The sequence below is a fragment of the Mercenaria mercenaria genome, chromosome 5 (assembly GCF_021730395.1).
Source record: "Mercenaria mercenaria strain notata chromosome 5, MADL_Memer_1, whole genome shotgun sequence".
NCBI classification, from domain to species: Eukaryota; Metazoa; Mollusca; class Bivalvia; order Venerida; family Veneridae; genus Mercenaria; species Mercenaria mercenaria.
In genome coordinates this window covers 71,533,826-71,554,527 of record NC_069365.1, presented here as the reverse complement: position 1 = coordinate 71,554,527, position 20,702 = coordinate 71,533,826, and the positions used below count along the sequence as shown (strand labels likewise).

At 35.4% G+C, this 20,702-nt stretch overlaps 1 protein-coding gene and 1 non-coding gene across 10 annotated transcripts in view; both read right to left on the bottom strand.

Annotated features, from left to right (window-relative positions):
* LOC123557580 (uncharacterized protein DDB_G0287625-like) overlaps nt 1-20,702 on the bottom strand; it is a 39,419-nt gene that overhangs the window by 10,069 nt on the left and 8,648 nt on the right. For 2 of the 9 annotated variants that reach the window (XM_045349126.2, XM_045349121.2), the window contains exons 2-11: nt 18,273-18,441; nt 17,105-17,229; nt 15,926-16,066; nt 12,195-12,292; nt 11,329-11,508; nt 9,691-9,783; nt 8,039-8,281; nt 6,792-6,878; nt 5,526-5,579; nt 4,692-4,834 (exon numbers count right to left, since the gene is read on the bottom strand). In XM_045349126.2, coding sequence (XP_045205061.2) covers nt 4,692-4,834; nt 5,526-5,579; nt 6,792-6,878; nt 8,039-8,281; nt 9,691-9,783; nt 11,329-11,508; nt 12,195-12,292; nt 15,926-16,066; nt 17,105-17,229; nt 18,273-18,327 — 1,219 coding nt within the window. In that variant the 5' untranslated portion in view covers nt 18,328-18,441. Of the gene's footprint in view, nt 1-4,691; nt 4,835-5,525; nt 5,580-6,791; nt 6,879-8,038; nt 8,282-9,690; nt 9,784-11,328; nt 11,509-12,194; nt 12,293-15,925; nt 16,067-17,104; nt 17,230-18,272; nt 18,442-19,364; nt 19,511-20,702 lie in introns of those variants that run through there. The other 7 variants (XM_045349127.2, XM_045349122.2, XM_045349125.2 and 4 more) reach the window with 7 other exon arrangements.
* Nucleotides 16,683-16,754, bottom strand: Trnam-cau (transfer RNA methionine (anticodon CAU)). The gene has a single exon. It is a non-coding gene; the product is annotated as a tRNA-Met (tRNA).

Here is a 20,702-nt window from a genome sequence, read left to right as displayed (position 1 = left end):
AAATATGCACTGATTCTGCAGCAGAAATATTACGAGACTTTAGGAGTGCAATATTCTTCCACTGAAGAATGAGTGCATATTTCTCGATGCAAAGATAATAACCTTTTTTATTACATACGTATTTAAACATATAAATGTAATGTAAATATTATGAATATGTTCAAAAGCCTGAATAAGATTTAAAACACTGAACTAAATAAAAGAATTAATGTGTAATAGGAGCGGAAAAATGTGCAGCCCGATACAGGACTCGAACCTGCAATCTTCTGCATGCAAGTCAAATGCTATACCAACTGAGCTAATCGGGCAACCGATATCACACACCAATTATATACATTATATACACACTGCTACATTCCTCCCTCCTTTTTTTCAAAGACAAACTCAGATTCTTTTGACCAACCCAGCAATTGCTTCACCCTAGCTCTAGGATTCCAAGGCTAGTCACCACACTCACGGCACCAATGTAATAGGAGCGGAAAAATGTGCAGCCCGATACAGGACTCGAACCTGCGACCTTTTGCTTGCAAGTCAAATGCTCTACCAATTGAGCTTATTGGACAACGGATATCACAGACCAATTATACACATTATATACACACTGCTACAAATGCAACAACACACATTAAATTATGTCACGCACCTGATATGAAATTCAGGCCTTAGTGTATGGAAAATTAGTGAAGTTTCCGGTACCATTGTAACTTAACGGGGAATAGAAACAAGTATGTATAAATATATATATGTGTAACATATGATAAATTGACAGATAGATAGATCTGAATTGACAGATCTTTTACAAGTTTTTTTGTTTCTTGCATGTTATATCTAAAATATTGCTTCAGTAATATTACAAGATAACACCCACAATGATATTTTTCTTATGAAAATTTAACCATCTTATTGCATTCTTTTGATTTGCAAAAGCAATGGGCGATAAAGCACTAGGGATTAAAATACTGTTATTAAAACAAAAATAGGTTTTATATTTATTTTACATGATGATGAAACAAGTCCTTTCAATTTAAAACTACTCATGGTTTCTCTTAGCATGTCTAAGAAAAAACAACTGTTTGTCAGCTGGGTTATTTACAGTCACAGACTGTTTCTTATTGTACAAGGAGTGTTCGATACGAATTGCTTATTGTCCTCTAGCTCGATATCCACGTGGGGCACGATAAAAACCAATACCTACTTGTATAGGGTTATTCAATACCTACACAATGGTGTATAAATGTACATGTTAGACTAAGTGTAAGACATAAAATTTGCCATTTGAATACACGCAATCACTGACCACTTTAGTAACTAGAGCTATCACTAAAGGTGATGAATGTACCCCCTGCATGCACTGACACAGTACATTGCAATTTGACGCACACAAGATTGCATAATTATGTAGACTGTATGTATATAGACTGTATGTATACAGTATAGTAACAAACTAGAGCTATCACTAAAGGTGATGAATGTACCCCCCGCATGCACTGACACAGTACATTGCAATTTAACGCACATAAGATTGCATAATTATGTGGACTGTATGTATATAGACTGTATGTATACAGTATAGTAACAAAAAACAAAGTCCCATAACTATGCAGAATATTTATCTAAAAGAATGTAACATGCACCATGCACAACTAGGGTCGGTACTGATCACTTGTGTGAAGTTTCATTAAATTGTGTGTAAGGGTTTGGTGGATTAGGCATGCACAAGATTGCATATGCAGACTGTATGTACATAGTATGTTAACAAGAAACAAAGTCCCATAACTCTGCAATTTTTGTCGCTGAAAGAACCTAACATGTCCCATGCACAACTACTGTTGTTACTGATCACTTGTGTGAAGTTTCATTAAATTGTGTCAAGGGGATGAGGAGAGATGGTGCGCACAAGATTGTGTCTATGTATATAGTATAGTAACAAAAAAACAAAGTCCCATAACTCTGCAAATTTTTTTTCTGAAAGAACCTAACATGCCCCATGCACAACTACTGTTGTTACTGATCACTTGTGTGAAGTTTCATTAAATTGTGTCAAGGGGATGAGGAGAGATGGTGAGCACAAGACTGTGTCTATGTATATAGTATAGTAACAAAAAAACAAAGTCCCATAACTCTGCAAATTTTTTTTCTAAAAGAACCTAACATGCCCCATGCACAACTACTGTTGGTACTGATCACTTGTGTGAAGTTTCATTAAATTGTGTCAAGGGGATGAGGAGAGATAGTGCGCACAAGATTGTGTCTATGTATATAGTATAGTAACAAAAAAACAAAGTCCCATAACTCTGCAAATTTTTTTTCTAAAAGAACCTAACATGCCCCATGCACAACTACTGTTGGTACTGATCACTTGTGTGAAGTTTCATTAAATTCTGTCAAGGGGATAAGGAGAGATGGTGCGCACAAGATTGCATCTACGGACAGACTGACAGACGGCCAGACGGACAGACAGACAGACAACCTGAAACCAGTATACCCCCCCCTTACAACTTTGTTGTCGGGGGGTACAAAAACAAAGTCCCATAACTATGCAGAATATTTATCTAAAAGAATGTAACATGCACCATGCACAACTAGGGTTTGTACTGATCAGTTGTGTGAAGTTTCATTAAATTGTGTGCAAGGGTTTGGTAGATTAAGAATGCACAAGATTGCATATGCAGACTGTATGTACATAGTATGTTAAAAAGAAACAAAGTCCCATAACTCTGCAATTTTTGTCGCTGAAAGAACCTAACATGCCCCATGCACAACTACTGTTGTTACTGATCACTTGTGTGAAGTTTCATTAAATTGTGTCAAGGGGATGAGGAGAAATGGTGCGCACAAGATTGTGTCTATGTATATAGTATAGTAACAAAAAAACAAAGTCCCATAACTCTGCAAATTTTTTTTCTGAAAGAACCTAACATGCCCCATGCACAACTACTGTTGTTACTGATCACTTGTGTGAAGTTTCATTAAATTGTGTCAAGGGGATGAGGAGGGATGATGCGCACAAGATTGTGTCTATGTATATAGTATAGTAACAAAAAAACAAAGTCCCATAACTCTGCAAATTTCTTTTCTAAAAGAACCTAACATGCCCCATGCACAACTACTGTTGGTACTGACCACTTGTGTGAAGTTTCATTAAATTGTGTCAAGGGGATGAGGAGAGATGGTGCGCACAAGATTGTGTCTATGTATATAGTATAGTAACAAAAAAAACAAAGTCCCATAACTCTGCAATTTTTTTTTCTAAAAGAACCTAACATGCCCCATGCACAACTACTGTTGGTACTGATCACTTGTGTGAAGTTTCATTAAATTCTGTCAAGGGGATAAGGAGAGATGGTGCGCACAAGATTGCCTCTACGGACAGACGGACAGACAGACAGACGGACAGACAGACAGACAGACAACCTGAAACCAGTATACCCCCCCTAACAACTTTGTTGTCGGGGGGTACAAAAATGGTTGGTAGAAGCGTCGACGAGAAAGATGAAATACGGGCTTACATCAAAGCTCGCTCAAAACTTGGTTGTTCTTTGAAGCAGCTGATGACTGAACTTTCTACTGCTTATGGACCTTCTTGTGTGTCTTATGACACAGTTCGGCGGTGGAAAAAGAAATTTGAGTCTGGTGTAGAGTCCATCAAAAATGCACCGAAATCAGGTAGGCCAAAATCTGCATCTCGTAAAGAAATCGTTTCCAAAATAAAGGAAACATTGAAGGAGATGCCAGATTTACAGTTCGAGATATTGCACGAAAGGTAGGCATATCACTATCAACGGTTCACCTTATTTTGAAGAAGCATTTGAAAGTCAGAAAGATTTCTGCTAGATGGGTGCCACATCTGTTGACTGATGAGCAAAAGAGGCAACGGGTTAAAGTGGCATAAAAGCTGCTTCAAATGTTTCCAAAATATGACAAAAAGCAGTTTGCCAATGTCGTCACAGGTGATGAAACCTGGGTCCATTATTTTGAGCCCGTCAGAAAGGTTAGCAATAAGATCTGGGCCACTAAACACAGCAAACGCCCAATAATTGCCAAACGTTCTTTGAGTGCAAAGAAGGTTTTGTATGCAATCTTCTTCTCTGGTGAAGGAGTCGCAATAAAAGTGCCGGTGAAAAAGGGCAAAAGCATCACCGGAAAGTACTACAAAGACGTAGTACTGAAGAAACTGAAAAAGTATTATCAGAAACGATGCCCTGCCACTGGTTTTAAACATGTCCGTCTTCTACATGACAATGCCCCCGCTCATACCTCCGCAATAGTTACGGCGTTTTTGAAGAAAGAAAAAGTAACTGTTTTGCCTCACACTCCGTATTCCCCAGACCTTGCCCCATGTGATTTCTTTTTGTTTCCGAAATTGAAATCATTCCTTGCTGGGCGGAAATACCAGTCCCGACAGGCACTTGGATCTGCCATTCATCAGTACCTTATTACTGTGCCCAAATCAGCGTACCGTGACGCCTTCAAGAAGTGTATACATCGGCTGAAACTTTGCATTTCTAGCCACGGGGAGTACTTCGAGGGCATGAAATGAGCCCTTTTGGGCTAACTTGAAATTTGAAGTCTCCAGATAGAAATAAGCAATTCATTTCGAACATCCCTCGTACATTATGTGAACTCCAATGATATTTTTCAGTGACATAACAGAATTACTGAAGCATGACGGATAGGTGTGTTTAAGGTACCTTTTCTTGTGACATCAGCACTTCCTAGCACAGAGTCTGTCCTTACATGTGGGGTTTTGCGGTGAGCCGAGGGTGTCGGTCTGCGTGGCCGGTCATATGGTGACCGTGCCCTCGGAGTTGAACTGCCTTTACTTCTATCACTCCTGTTAAGAAGAAAATGATGGATTAAATAATTATGCTGACAGAAGAAAAATATATAGTTCTTTTCTAACTTTAGGGCACTTGGCATGGGGCTATTTTGCCAAAATGGGCTGAAAAGGCTTTTGCAGTCATAACCTTAAAATGAATAACAAGCACCTATGAAATAAGGCATATCATTGTTTTCCTTTTCTATTTACTGGTACATTTTTTCTAAAGGATATAAAATTTTTGGTGCAAAATGTGCATTTATTTATTTTGTTGGGTTTAACATCGCATTGACACAATTATAGGTCATATGGCGACTTTCCAGCTTTGATGGTGGAGGAAGACCCCAGGTGCCCCTCCATGCATTATTTCCTCATGAGCGGGCACATGGGCAGAACCACCGACCTTCCGTAAGCCAGCTGGATGGCTTCCTCACATGAAGAATTCAACGCCTCGAGAGGGGCTCGAACCAACAACAATGAGGGGCAAGTGATTTGAAGTCAGCGACCTTAACCACACGGCCATGGAGGCCCCTGTAAAATTGTGCAGGACAATAGCTACATGGCATATACTGCTGATACTATTATCAAAGTTACTTACATATGAAATATCGACTTTTATCCATAGATAAGCCTCGGACTTTATGGCAAAATTATTCTAGGTGTGTGTTTAAAATAACATACTTTATACAATCTACAATATAATTACCCCTGGCTCCTTGAACGAGACCTTGACCTTGAACTTTTATCTGACGACCTTGACCTAGAAAACAGGATCAGTATGATAAACGCTCACTCCTAAAACCCGTGTAAAACTTTCAACTGTAATCAACAAAAAGGAGCTAGACACTAAACACTAAAGCATGCTCAGCAGTAGAAAATCTGAATACATTTTCTTTCGTAATAAGTTTGTTACTGTAACAAATTATTTTTCCTTTGATCTACTATCTACTTATCATGCAGTAGAAATTTTACCTGCACCTCTCATACTTGCAGGCTTCTTGTAAGAATATGCTTGCTGAGATGCAAATTCAAGACAGTAGCATTCAGAATGGCAAATTCAAGACATCAGCATTCATTATGGCAAATTCAAATTCAAGGCAATAGCATTCAGAATGGCAAATTCAAGATGGCAGCATTCAGAATGGCAAACTCAAGACAGAAGCATTCAGTATGGCAAATTCAAGACAGTAGCATTCAGAATGGAAAATTCAAGACAGTAGCATTCAGTATGGCAAATTCAAATTCAAGACAGTAGCATTTAGAATGGCAAATTCAAGGCATTAGTATTCAGTATGGCAAATTCAAATTCAAGACAGTAGCAATCAGAATGGCAAATTCAAGGCATTAGCATTCAGTATGGCAAAATTTAAATTCAAGACAGTAGCATTCAGAATGGCAAATTCAAGGCAGCAGCAACCAGAATGGCAAATTAAAGACAGTAGCATTTAGAATGGCAAATTAATAAAAGCATAGGTTTGTGACAGACAAGTTCAAGAAAATACTTCCATTTTTAGAATGGCAGAAAGGAAGCACATCTCTACAAATGATAAGTTCAAGATAGCATTTTTTTGTTTATCAAATTCAACAAATTTCAGAAGAAAGATTTTAAAGAATGGCATATTCAAGAAAACGCAGCTTTGAGCATACCAAAGTTAAGAAAGCAAAAATATTAAATATGACAATGATGGTCATAATGATAAGGCCTAAAAAAATTGTTTGTTTCCAGTAACATGCAAAAAATTAGGGTAGGTAGGTTGGCATCAATAAGATGATTTCTAATATTACTGACCATGTTTAAAGCATAAAAAGTGCAGTTTTGCAACTCTGAAAGGCCATAAAAACATTTAGGTTCGAGCCAAAAATGTAGGGTAGGTCGGGAAACCGGAAACATACAGGCATAATGATGATGATGATGATGAAGATGATCAATAACAAAAGTCGCAAATATATTACACCACATAAAAGCCTATACCTTGGTGGAGCAGCAGACTTTGGCCTTGACATTTTCACAGATGACTTTGACCTGACAGTTGAACTTGAAGAGGATCTAGATCTTGACCTTCAGAAATCAAAGCAAGCATTAGTAAAGAAAGGTGTTAAACATTATCAAGAGAATACTGATTTAGATATATATAGATAGATCACCTCCACCTACATAATAAATCTTCAAAAGTGAAACGCCTCCAGCGTCTTGTGTATTTACGATTCTCACCCAAAAAGATATACATTTTTCATTGATCATAGAAGTTCTAAAAAGAAGAATCTATGAAAGACTTGTCAAATCAATTAAATTTCAATATTTTTGGAGACAGTGAATTTGAAACAATTTCAGCTGGTATACATGTACATTGCAGGTTATGTGAAATTTTCGTTTTTATTTTTTGTGTTCCTGGAGGTGAGGCACTTAGTTAAAGTATAGTGCATAAGAAGAATGGTAGAAAAGTCTATGTTATCTAAACTGTGCACAGTTTGTCACCTACTATTATATAGTTTCATATACTATGAGAGAGGTTACAATTTCATACTTGTAAGGGGTAGGCCTACACTGAAGTGTAATATTCCATTCTCTCGATAAGCATTTAAAAATGCCAAAATTCAATTTCTAACATGACCTCATTTTATTGTTTAGTTGAACAAAGATAATTTCTGCAACAAGCAATGGTACATGGACTGGTGAGAGAACATAATATGATGTCATAACTAAGGGCAAAATGCTGCATAAAGATAGCTTCATTTCTGCTTGGACAGATGAAGTTTATGCCCCTGTGGTTCAATTCTTGCATACCTGAACTCTTAACCATGGTATATCAAAAGATAAACCACACTAAGGCATTGCTTACTTGTTAAACTGTAGTTTTCATCCAATTTAGGCATATATTCAAAATTCATATTTAAATTATATGTTTAATTAACAAAATTTAGCATTTGCTTATTAATGCAAATAGAGGCATGACATACATTCTTCTCAATTTTTACTGTAGTATTCACATGAGCTAAAAGTACAGTCTTGCTTCAATGTATCATGCAGATCAATACCAAAGTATGAAAATGCAACCTCTCTATGACTTACTACTTAAGCACCAGTTCACCAGAAGTAACATAGAAAAGCAGACTTTAGATTAGATGCAAACTCATGCAATGTGCAATATTCAAACATTCAAAAATTCTACAAAATAAAAGATAAATAACTCCTAAAATATCCAAGATAACTGGGGATACCTTGACGAAACAGATCTTGTCCTTGATCTGCCTGACCTCTCTGATGACTGCGACCTTGACCTTGATGAGACAGATTTTGTCCTTGAACTGCCTGACCTTTCTGAAGACCTAGATCTTGACCTTGATGAGACAGATTTTGTCCTTGAACTGCCTGACCTTTCGGAAGACCTAGATCTTGACCTTGATGAATCTGACCTTGATTTAGACCTTTCAGACTGTGACCTTGAACTCTGAGACCTTGACCTTTACATATGAAAATGGTGATTTCAGAGCAACAAGGGATTCTGAACAATGGTTTATAATATAAATATTACTCACCTTTTCATTCTGGGTTAAGTGTAAAGCCCAAACACCTGCTGTGTTTAAGTGTTCATTGCTTGCATGTATAATTTCAAGACAACTGTGAAACATGCTTCAAATTCAAATATGCAAAAGAAGTATTAAAGTTGATGCTATTTTTTTGAAAACCTCATATGTCAGTTTTGGTATGAAAACTGTTATTCCCGTATTTCAATAGCAGTACTTTGTCTCATCATTAGCAAAACCACCAGAGTCATTAACCAATCAAAAACAATTATTTGAAATTATCCTGGATTTTTGTTTTCCCAATTATTTGCCTCCAGAACAACATAAAGAAAGAAATTAATATTTTCTTTTCCCTGAAAAAGTTTACTAAGTGACAAAAATGACAAACAAGAATTTCTAAAGAACTCATGCCAGTTTATCCTATTATTATCTGCATAAATACTGGAGTCAATAACCAATCGGATAGTTGCAAAATAATCATGTCAAAATATGCAGGACTTTTGATTTTCTGATTTGGAAAACAATGTAAAAATAAATCAATAATTCAGTTTTTTTGTGTTTTCTGAAATATGACCAAAACATTTATATGGGATTTTCAAAGATCAGCAACAATGTGCGAGACGCAACTAAATTATTTTACAGCTACATGTACATGTATTACTACAGAACCACAGAAAAAAATACCTCTAAATGTTTTCGTTACATTTAAGATACCCGCACACCCACCCCCAACCTCAAAAAAATAATAATAAATAAATAAACTGAATAAAAATAATAAATCTGGAAAAAAAATCATAAATGTGATTTTTGACTGAAGAATTCGATATCTTAGCACTTACAAATTTTCATGGAGAAAATATAAACTTAAGTTACAGTTAGACTTAGTATTAAAGAAGCAATTAATAGAGAGGTTTTAAGCTCATACTTGTACAAGCACACGTTTGTGTAGGACTTTATTCTTTAATTCAATAAGCTTCTGAGGTGTCAAAATTCAAAATATTTAAATTTCTGCACAGTCTAATTTTACACGTTAAAACTGTATTTGTTAAACTTAAGTCAGAAGTTTTAAACTTACAGATTTAACTTTACCTGTATAGCGTACTTAAACTTAATTCGTCAAACAATCTTATCATTTAGTATAGAGTTTTACTACACGGAAGCATATAAATACAAGTATGAAACTGCAGCCTCTCTATTATTCAGCCAGTCTACATGGAACTTGTACAGTTTGTTATAATTAAGCAAAGACTACTTTGAACAAAGAACGTTATATATTACACAGAAATCACTGCATATTATTTGACCTCCACCCTCCGCTGGAGTAGAGAATAATTTCTTTTATTTACCTTGACCTTGATGATGACGATGACCTTGAGTGGGATCTTGACCTTGAAGATTTACTGCTCTGCGACCTTGACCTCGATCTGCTTTTTCTTCTACTGTTTTAAAACAAAAATAGTAATATTACAATACTGCAATGATAAAACACATCTTTTCCACTGAACTCTTTTTAAATGAACTGTAACTGCTTGAACATTCAAGGCTCAGTTACAAGAATGATTCTATTTAAAAACAAGAGGACCATGATGGTCCTGAATCGCTCACCTCTTCCCACATGATCCAGTTTTGAGTATAACGTCGTTTTTTCTATTATTTGACATAGTGACCAAGTTTTTGAGCTCATTTGACCCAGTTTTGAACTTGACCTAGATATTATCAAGATAAAAATTCTGACCAATTTTCAAGAAGATCCATTGAAAAATATGGTCTCTAGAGAGGTCACAAGGTTTTTCTATTATTTGACCTATTGACCTAGTTTTCAAAGGTACGTGACCCTGTTTTAAATTTTATCTAGATATCATCAAGGTGAACATTCTCACTAATTTTCATGAAGATCTCATGAAAAATATGGCCTCTAGAGAGGTCACAAGGTTTTTCTATTTTTATATCTGCTGGCCTAGTTTTTAACCACATGTGACCCAGTTTCGAAACTGACCTAGATATCATCAAGGTGAACATTCAGATCAATTTTCATGAAGATCCATTGAAAAATATGGCCTCTAGAGAGATCAAAAGATTTTAATAATTTCAGACCTACTGACCTAGTTTTTGACCGCAGTTGACCCAGTTTCAAACTTGACCTAGATATCATCAAGATGAACATTCAGACCAACTTTCATACAGATCCCATGAAAAGTATGGCCTCTAGAGAGGTCACAATGTTTTTTATTATTTGACCTACTGACCTAGTTTTTTAAGCAACGTGACCCAGTTTCGAACTTGACCTAGATATCATCAAGGTGAACATTCTGACCAATTTTTATGGAGATCCATTCACAAGTATGGCCTCTAGAGAGGTCACAAGGTTTTTCTATTTTTAGACCTACTGACCTAGTTTTTGACCGCACATGACCCTGTTTCAAACTTGACCTAGATATCATCAAGATGAACATTCAGATTAACTTTCATACAGATCCCATGAAAAATATGGCCTTTAGAGAGGTCACAAGGTTTTTCTATTATTTGACCTACTGGCCTAGTTTTTGATGGCACATGACCCAGTTTCGAACTTGACCTAGATATCATCAAGGTGAACATTCTGACCACTTTTCATGAAGATCTTGTGAAATATATGGCCTCTAGAGAGGTCACAAGGTTTTTCTATTTTTAGACCTACTGACCTAGTTTTTGAAGACACGTGACCCAGTTTCGAACTTGACCTAGATATCATCAAGATAAACATTCTGACCAGCTTTCATAAAGATCCCATGAAAAATGTGACCTCTAGAGCGGTCACAAGCGAAAGTTTACGGACGCACGCACGCACGGACGGACGACAGACACCGCGCGATCACAAAAGCTCACCTTGTCACTTTGTGACAGGTGAGCTAAAAATGCCTTCCAGTCAGGCCTGAATTTTTTGTGTAAAATGTTCTAACATGTCAATAACAAAATATTTAATACATAAAAATGTAAATTTGTACCTTTTCTTAGCTTTACTCTCCTCTTTTTTATGCACCAATTTCTTTGTAATTTTTTCTTTTTTACGCCGTCCTCTACCTGACTGTGAGGATCTGGTTGAGGAAGCGTCATCCTCTGACCTCTTTGACCTCTGAGACTGAGGACTTGGTAGAGAGGAACTCTCTGATAAGGCACTCTCTTGTCTAAAAGTCAATGTCGAAACCAAATTTAATATGTATTCTAATATGCTTGTTTCTGATAAAACATGCTTACGCTAAAATGATGTCACAGTAACGGGCGATGACTTCAATGTTTTTGCTGTGACCAAGACAGGGGGCAATTGTATTTTATCTTCTGTTTCAGATAAAGCGTATATTAGAATTGAAATAATGTATAGAAAAATAGTGTTTTACTTAATATATTACACTCAAAATTGGTTGTATGTTGCCAGAATAATTCAAATTCACTTGTGAAATTATTCTGGGGACGTATAACCTCTTTTTCATGTATTTATAACGTTAAAAGACAATTTTTCTACACATTATTTCTTAATTATGGCCACTTAGTAGTTATTGCTTCTTATAGGAGAAGCTAATTTTCAATTCTCTTGTAAATAATTAATATAAGGTAACATTATTAAAATTGTTTGTATTATTTGAAAGAATATTTAATTATATTTATACGCTTTTTCTTCATCTCAGTATATAAAACTATATAAATGTCACAGGGTGAGAAAAATGTGCAGTCTGTCCAGGGCTCGAACTTAATTGGGACCCCTCGCTTACAGGACGAGTGCTCTACTGACTGAGCTAACTGGCTGCCTGACACATATTCACTCCGTAAGTGACCAAGTCCATACTGTGAAATAAAGAAATGTTTGTAGGACTACCTGAGTATTCTCTGTTGTTGTACATGTGTTATATACTTTATTGCCATCTCAAATCTTGCTTTCCCAATCTTTACAATAAACTTCCTCATTGTCGTTTCCTGAAATAGTATAAATCAAAATTTGCACAGCATTCTAAACAAGAACTGCCAGAGGAGACGGGGTGCTCAAACATTTGATGCCCGATTGTGAAACCGGGCACATCTGAGGAAACTAGAGCTATCACTGAAGTGATTAATACCCCTGATGTGGACGATGATGTGGGACAACAGTTTAAGTCCAAGTCAAAGCCATTTTAGTAATTACAGTGATAGAGTGACATTAACAAGAATTTCTGCCAATAAAAGGGAAATAATGAATGGAATGTTTCTGTCCTTGAGAGAATGCACCTAGTGTCATAATTATGAAGTGGGTGATGTTGTTCTTGTTGGGTTTAATGTCGCACCGACACAATTATAGGTCATATTATGGTGACTCAAAATTCCAGCTTTGATGGTGCAGTAAGACCCCAGGTGCCCCCCTCCCTCCATGCAATATATTTCAACACCAGCGGGCACCTGGACAGAACCATCGACCTTCCGTAAGCCAGCACTTGAAGAATTCAACACCCCAAGTGAGACTCGAACCCACATTAGTGAGGGGCAAGTGATTTGAAGTCAGCAACCTTAACCATTCAGTCACAATGAATGTAGAGACCCTCTGAAAATGCTTAATAGAAAATAAAAAACTCCAAAAAAGGGGCACTAAGCTCACAAAGAATGTGTGATGGACAGATATACAGATGAATGGACTAATGGATGGACAGAAATCTTTGACACTGGGAGCATAAAAAGTGTGCTGGTGACATCTTCAGGCCCGGACTTCTAGGTTTCTGCCTCACTACGTGCCTGACCAGTATTGACTCGATCCCTGCAAGTTACTGACAACTTCACCACATGAATCAAAAGTTGTGGGCAAATGACTCAAGACATATAATCTTCTGTCAGATTGCACTTGAATCAAACTCACCACCTCTCATTTTATAATCTTGTACACCAGCTACTGTTCTAACTAGTACGCACTGGTATTAAATCTATAGCGCCTGCTTTATGCATCTAAATGCATGATATCTTAAAATATTACAAAACTTTTGTACTATTGTTAAATCAATTTGAAAATCAACTTGAATTTCCCAATTGGTTAATACCTGGTATAATATGCACTATGTAATTTAAGCACCATATTTATACTGCTATATTTCAAACTGAAAATTCTACCTATATTCAAGTATTCATAATGAAGGAAAAAGGAGTTATAGATTTGTTAAAGAACTGAAAAAGAACTACCAATAAATTCCATCAGGAAGAAATGAACATTTCAAAATTAGGTGGCCAGTTTTATTTAACAATAAAAAAAACATGGCTCTTTTCTTCAAACAGAAAGTATCAAGCTAAAAATAAATCCCATAAAAACATGTCATTTTATACATTGTATTGTAGCGGAACAATAAGGTAATGTAATTAGCATAAATTATGTACTAGTGCATACATAGTATTGTAGTTATTGTTTAACCCTACTTATCATAAGCTTATTATTGGTATTGACAAAATCTTTTGTTCAAAACACATTTATGTATATAGATTATGATCAAGTTTAGGTAATTAAATCTCACATAAGTATCTGTCTGACAGGTTTTAAACTGTTTCAAAATTGAACTTACAGTTCTCAAGTTTGATTTATTTTAAAGTTCAATGATAAAAGTATTAGTCATTTGTCTAGGCTAGGAGCTTTTTTCAAATAGGTTTTCAAAATAATGGCTTTAAAGTGATTTGTTTTCATGTTGCTGTCTTTTTTTGTTTTTTGTTTTTGGTAAAAAAGTCTACACTTGTATCTTTTGAATATGTATATACTGTTTCAAAACCAAACTTCAAAATGTATTACATTTAATTTATTTCAAGGTATTTAGTCATTTGTCTATTAGTCAGGAGCCTAATTCATTTTTTTGTGGGTAGGGAGTTAGGGGTTTGTAAAAATAGCGGGCCCTTAAGTAGTTATTGTTAAAAAAACAATGATGCTTAAATCCTGATGGAACAACAATTCAGTAAAGTGCTGTTCTTGAAAACTTCTTCCACAGAATCCATATGAACTAAGTGAATCTAAGATGGCCTGAATTAACATTTAGTCAACCCCTAAAAATCTTATACATCAAAAAATGTAATCTTTCTATTCAAGGCTGGTTTTGATTTTGTTTTTTTGTTTTTGTTGGGTTTAACGTCGCACCGACACAATTATAGGTCATATGGCAACTTTCCAGTTTTGATGGCAGAGGAAGACCCCAGGTGCCCCTCCCCGTGCATCATTTCATCACGAGCGGGCACCTGGGTAGAACCACCAACCTTCCGTGAACCAGCTGGATGGCTTCCTCACATGAAGAATTCAACACCCTGAGTGAGGCTGGAACCCACATCAGTGAGGGGCAAGTGATTTGAAGTCAGCAACTTTAACCACTGGGCCACTGATGCTCTCTTTAATCCTTATCATGCCGGACACGATTGATACTGCCTTTGCGACTAGTGTAGATCTTGAACAGCCTGCCCATCCGTGCAATCTGATCATGATCTGCACTGTTCGCCACTCAGTCAGTATTCCTTTTAACAGTTAATGGTACTGTCCAAATTGAAAGATGGAGAAGTTCATTGTAGAAATTTAGCAGGGTAGGATGCATGTTTATTTCGATATGGTGTATCAACATACAGTGCTGACAATATTTGCTTTGTTAAAAATTCATGCTTCCTGAAAATCTAAAAGTTCTTTTTACTGCTGTAATGATCAGGTTTTCTACCTTTGGGTATAAAACTTCCCTATTTATGCAATATATTATTTACAACCTGTCTAAGCAGAAAATTAAGTGTTTCTGTGTTTTCCATGCCATGTACGGGTAATAAAATTTATGATATATCAAATACTAAAGGCTGTCTAAACAAAAAAATACAAGTACGGTATATTGATTTTCAAATCTTCTTTTATCTATTTTTCACTGTCAGCAAATATCGCTAGATCACTGTTTAAACATTATTAAAAGTACCAGGTACTAAAACGTGTGCACTTCAACAAGTTTTTTTTTCTCATAAATTTCTTATATTCATCTCAACAGTTATTATTGTACATCGGCTTATTTTCACGATATTCTTTATTTTTTGGCTAATATTAAAGCCACACATAAAATAGAAACAATCCCAAATACATAGCAGTATTATCTCCAAATTCTACTGTCAAATCATTTAATTTTGTGGGCAATAATTTTCCTGGTTTCGGCCAAAACAGCTATTTCGTGGGGATATGAATTCGTGGATTACAAGATTTGAACATAAGATTAAGGGAATTTTACATTTTCCTTGGGATTTCATTTTGTGAACTGACTCAGCCATGAAATCTACAAAAATTAGTACCGAATATAGATTTTACAGTAATCAGCTAAGAAGCATTTATTTTTCAGAATGCATTTATGTCAGTTGTCTGTCAAATCGTCAAAGAAAAGTGATTCCAAAATTATCCACTCCAAGGTATTAAGTATCGCCATTAAGACTCGCCATTCTGATTTGTAAAGTTTTTCCCTTTAGTTTACTTTTTTTTTTGCAACCCAAGCAAGTTTGAAAATACAGATAACAGACCAATTTAGTGACTGGCAAGGGTTTTGACTCATATGTTTGTCAATTTAATTCAAGAACCCAAAACTAAGAAACAGAAATCCTTACCCTCTGTCCGTTATACAGTAGAACAGAGTAAAACTTTGCATGGTGTCGAAAATCTTCAGGTGTAACTTCGACAATGGCTGGGACGAAACATTCCGACTTCATAGTTTGGTAGAACACACGCACAAGCACGAAATCACCTGGCTGCAATGTACGTAATAAATAAATGGAATCCTTCAATATTATATTATGGAATTCACATCAACCTAAAAGTTATCCGGCAAACTGTACAAATACTGTTACAGCTCAAAACATATGATAATTTGAAGTATTTTTAGAAAATAATTATGGTCATTCATTTTTAATGATTATGATTCATTTACAATATATGATACAAATCAATAACATCATCAAATCAGTAACTCCTCCTGCATTTCTTTTATATAATTATCTATTATGCAAATGGTCTTAATATTCAGAGAGCGTTTTTTGGGGGAAAATACCTATTGTTTATGTCAGTTCCACTGTAATAGAATTAAGTACTAATAAAGTTGAAATGTATATTTTAACATGGCCCACTGTGTTTTCTTACTTAACAAAGAAATTTGAAAGTGTGATGTTATATAGCAAGAAATCTCTGTTTGTACATCACAGTTATTACATCATAGCATCAAATAATAGTAAAGAAAACCATACAAAACAGGCAAGTATTTGTGGCTTATAATGTATAAAGTAATCCTTGATTTTGTGTTAAAATTAAAGTAATATATCTCAAACAGTGATTTTGTTGTTGAACATGTCAAAGGGTGAGAAAAATGTGCAGCCAGACCGGGACTCGAACCCGGGGCCTTGGAATATGGTTCCGATGCTCTACCGACTGAGCTACCCGGCCGCGTACACACTTTCTCCAGGTTTTGATATTCAAATTCTATACCGTGACATATTTCCCCACCATTTTTGAAATTCAGCCTCAAATTTCAGCGGGTACTTTATATATAAGCAATTACAGGCGTCGGAGACTAACCAGTGTAATGCCGTGTTCTATACCATGACAAACAAAATCATTGTTTGTATTCAGATGCATCTATTATATATCTCAGGCTGCGATAATTGTAATTCCTTCACATCTGACCTCCAAATAATGCTTTTATTCAATGACAAAATCACTGTATGGGATATATTATTTCTAAAACATAGTAAGGTTTAATGAGGTTTTCATTAAACAAGAACAAAATTACATACAGCAAGCTCTGGCCTGGCTATTGCACCACTCATGGGTATAATCATCTGTGTGCGAACTTTTTGACGCTTGTGGGTGTTAAAGTTCACAATTGCATAGGCTGATTCTGGTGTATGGCTGACATAGCCTAGAAATATAAAGATAAAGAGGTTAAGAGTTAGGTCAATGTTTCAGAGAAAAAAGTTTGAACATCACCAAATCATAGAAAGAAAGCACTGTTTTACATGAAAATTAAACAGCATATAAAACATGTTAATATTTCTACAAAACCATTGTCAATTTACTCATATATGTATTGAATTCCGGAAAGGGACTGCATGAAGGGGCCACACTTCTGGACAGTTCAGCGCCTATAAAAACTCATCATTTTTAAAAAGCTGTTACATGTATCATGGTCTTCGTTTTGATGCATTTGCAACAATGTACCAGTGTTTAAACTTAACATAACTATGTACAACATTTTAAGTATCCAATTCTATGGGACAGAACAGTAAAACATGTATTAGACAGATAAGTTGTTTGTCAAGATGTTGTTCGTTTACTAATAATTTCTGTTGTTTTGTGATTAGTCCAAATAATAGGACGTTTAGGGACAGCGTGATAACTTTTGACTGTTAGAGGGATGACAATTAAAAAATATCAGATCATAAAATAAGTCATCCCGATAAGCCAAATGAGTAAGGCTATTTTGTGATATACTGCTAAACCTTAAATTTATTTCATACTTGTTCAAATATGTATACAACAGTGTAGCTGTACATGTTCTAAAATATCCTTGTGAAACCTGAAACTGTGGATTTATATTATGCACAACATCATTTTGAAAAATTTTCAACAGACTCATTTTTCAATTTTAAATGTAGCTCTACTGAGGAACACATCTTAAAATTTCGACTTTCAGGAGCCCAACAGAAGTGAAAACTTATTAGAAGTGTATATATCTGAGTCCGAAGCTAAGGATATTTTTTTCATGTGCATACACATTTTATTCTGTAGAGTAAAATTTAAAAATTTAAATGTAAAATGTACTTTTAACTAAAGCGACTTCGCCTACCCTATACGAAATTTACATGTTAATGTTGTGGGAAAATATTGATGTTAGAGATTCCATTGTAAAGTAATGGAATATAATAAATTAGTATGGACCAAATCAAAATACATTCGACTTACCTGGATAATACAGGCCATCCTGTTTGTTACAGGCTATTACACGTAGTCCCACCATGTCGTCGTTCTCTTGGTTAGTTGTCTCCGATTCTATTTTCTCTCCATCCTCTGATGGCAGGGTACGATTACTGCCGCCGTCCTTGTCTGGTGGCCTTCTTACTGCTCGTTTTTTCTGTTTTATAAGAAAGTAAAATCTGTCTTAATACTAAAATGAAAACAAAATAATAACTGGAACTTAAATTTTATTTGATTTGATAATAGAACATCTTTCTACCTTTTCCTGAAATTTTTCATTGAAATCTAATGTGAAAATCTTATCGGGCTCTCAGGTAACTGTTTTGCGGTAACAGCGGTTTTGCCTAAACAGTTACCCTCTAGCCAAATATTTCAATCTGCACCTTCAACCAGTGAAATATTGCTATATTCTATCTCAGAACTGGAAACATTCTTACCCCGTTCATTAATAAACTAATTTAAAGTGTCATAACGCCTATACAAAATGTAGTTATAATCTGGCTTCCTTATTTTTTGTTATGAACATGAAATATAATGATTTCTTGTTATTCACAATATTTTGTAATTTTATCACACATATTTGCCATAGGTTTGAAAATTTGGTTTAATTTTGCAAAAAGTATTATTGAATCCATTCTTTTTTATTACCTCCCTTAATGATTTTGACAGTACAAGTTTGTGTGCAACATTGAAAGTAGCGCTTTTCTAACCATGTAATTATACATGAGCCGTGCCATGAGAAAACCAACATAGTGGCTTTGCGACCAGCATGGATCCAGACCAGCCTGCACATCCGCGCAGTCTGGTCAGGATCCATGCTGTTCAATTTCAAAGCCTATTGGAATTAGAGAAACTGTTAGTGGATGCACAGGCTGGTCTGGATCCATGCTGGTCGCAAAGCCACTATGTTGGTTTTCTCGTGGCGCGGCTCACATATCCACTGTTTTGACGGCTGCCTTATCTGTTTTTTAACGAAAAATTAAAAGCACCACACGGAACTTTTAGGACCTATTTATGGAACTATGCTAAATCTGAGAGGGTTTATAAAAGAAGTAAACATGATTACAAAAACAATCTCACCTTTCCAACTCAATTTTTCCTTTCATAAAACTTAATTTCAAGAACCTGCACAAATTCCTGCTTCGACACTGACAGTTTTATTCTACATAACCATACCTATCGGAACCTATAAATTGAGGTATGCTATTGGACAAGAACCAGTCTGAGAGATTATTGATTAATCCATGGACTGTTGTTTGCAGTTTATCACTAATTGTAACAAACTAAACAGGCAGAACAGTTATTATAACAATGGAATTTTCAACGACAATAGCAGTTTATATTGTAATTTCTATGAAAACTATATTGATTTTAGTTTTAGTGTGGACTTTAATATACCCCTGTAATAATTCTATAGGCATTACTTAATAACACAATTATACAAATATATATCTAGTAAGTGACAATGGCGAGGTACATGTATTTGAACCCGAGTTAATCAATACATGTCTATTATAGCTACAGGAAATGTTGGATATTCTTTTCACTATGTATTGAATCAAATCTGAAGGAAGACACTTTGGAAACACAGAATAAAACCAAGCAAAACTAGAGCTATCACTGATTTTTTTGTTAGGTTTTAACTTTGCACCAACACAATTACAGGTTATATGGCAACTTTCCAGCTTTAATGGTGGAGGAAGACCCAGGTGCCCCTCCATGCATTATTTCATCACAAGCAGGCACCTGGGTAGACCACCGAATGTGATTATTAAGCCGTGACATCACTAAAAGCCAAGTACTCTGCAAATTATCTTGAACAGGTAACCATTGATGCCAGTTTGCAGTGGATAATGGTAGCATCTAGTATTCAAATGTTATCTCCCTTTTCAATTTTTATTTAGTCTGAGTAACCATAAAATGTCACAGTTACTTCCCTTACATTTTATCCACCATTTGGATTGGATAATGTTAGTATACATTATTCTAAAGTTGTCTCCCTTCTCAATTTCAAAAAAGAAGAAACCTCAAAATCTACTAGTTTTTGGTGTTACTTCCCTTTTATTCTCAATAAAGATATTGGGATTTCTCTTTTTCCTTAGTCAAAATACTTTGCATTCTTTCATGAGCAGGGAATAGATTAATGAAAATAACTGTATTATATACTGTTACAAATAAACTTTGATAATGTGGCAGTTGACCTCAATACAATCAACACTGTTTATTTTCCAGTACAAGTAAATCCAATAATTGCTTTACAATAGATCTGTGACGGATTATCTTTGAACACCCCTGGACTTATTGAACTCAACTGCCACATTATTAATACACAACCATCAGAAGCTTTTTATTCAATCCTGTTTGTAATCCATAAAATTGTTGTATATATACAGTGTATAAAAACAACCATTATAAATT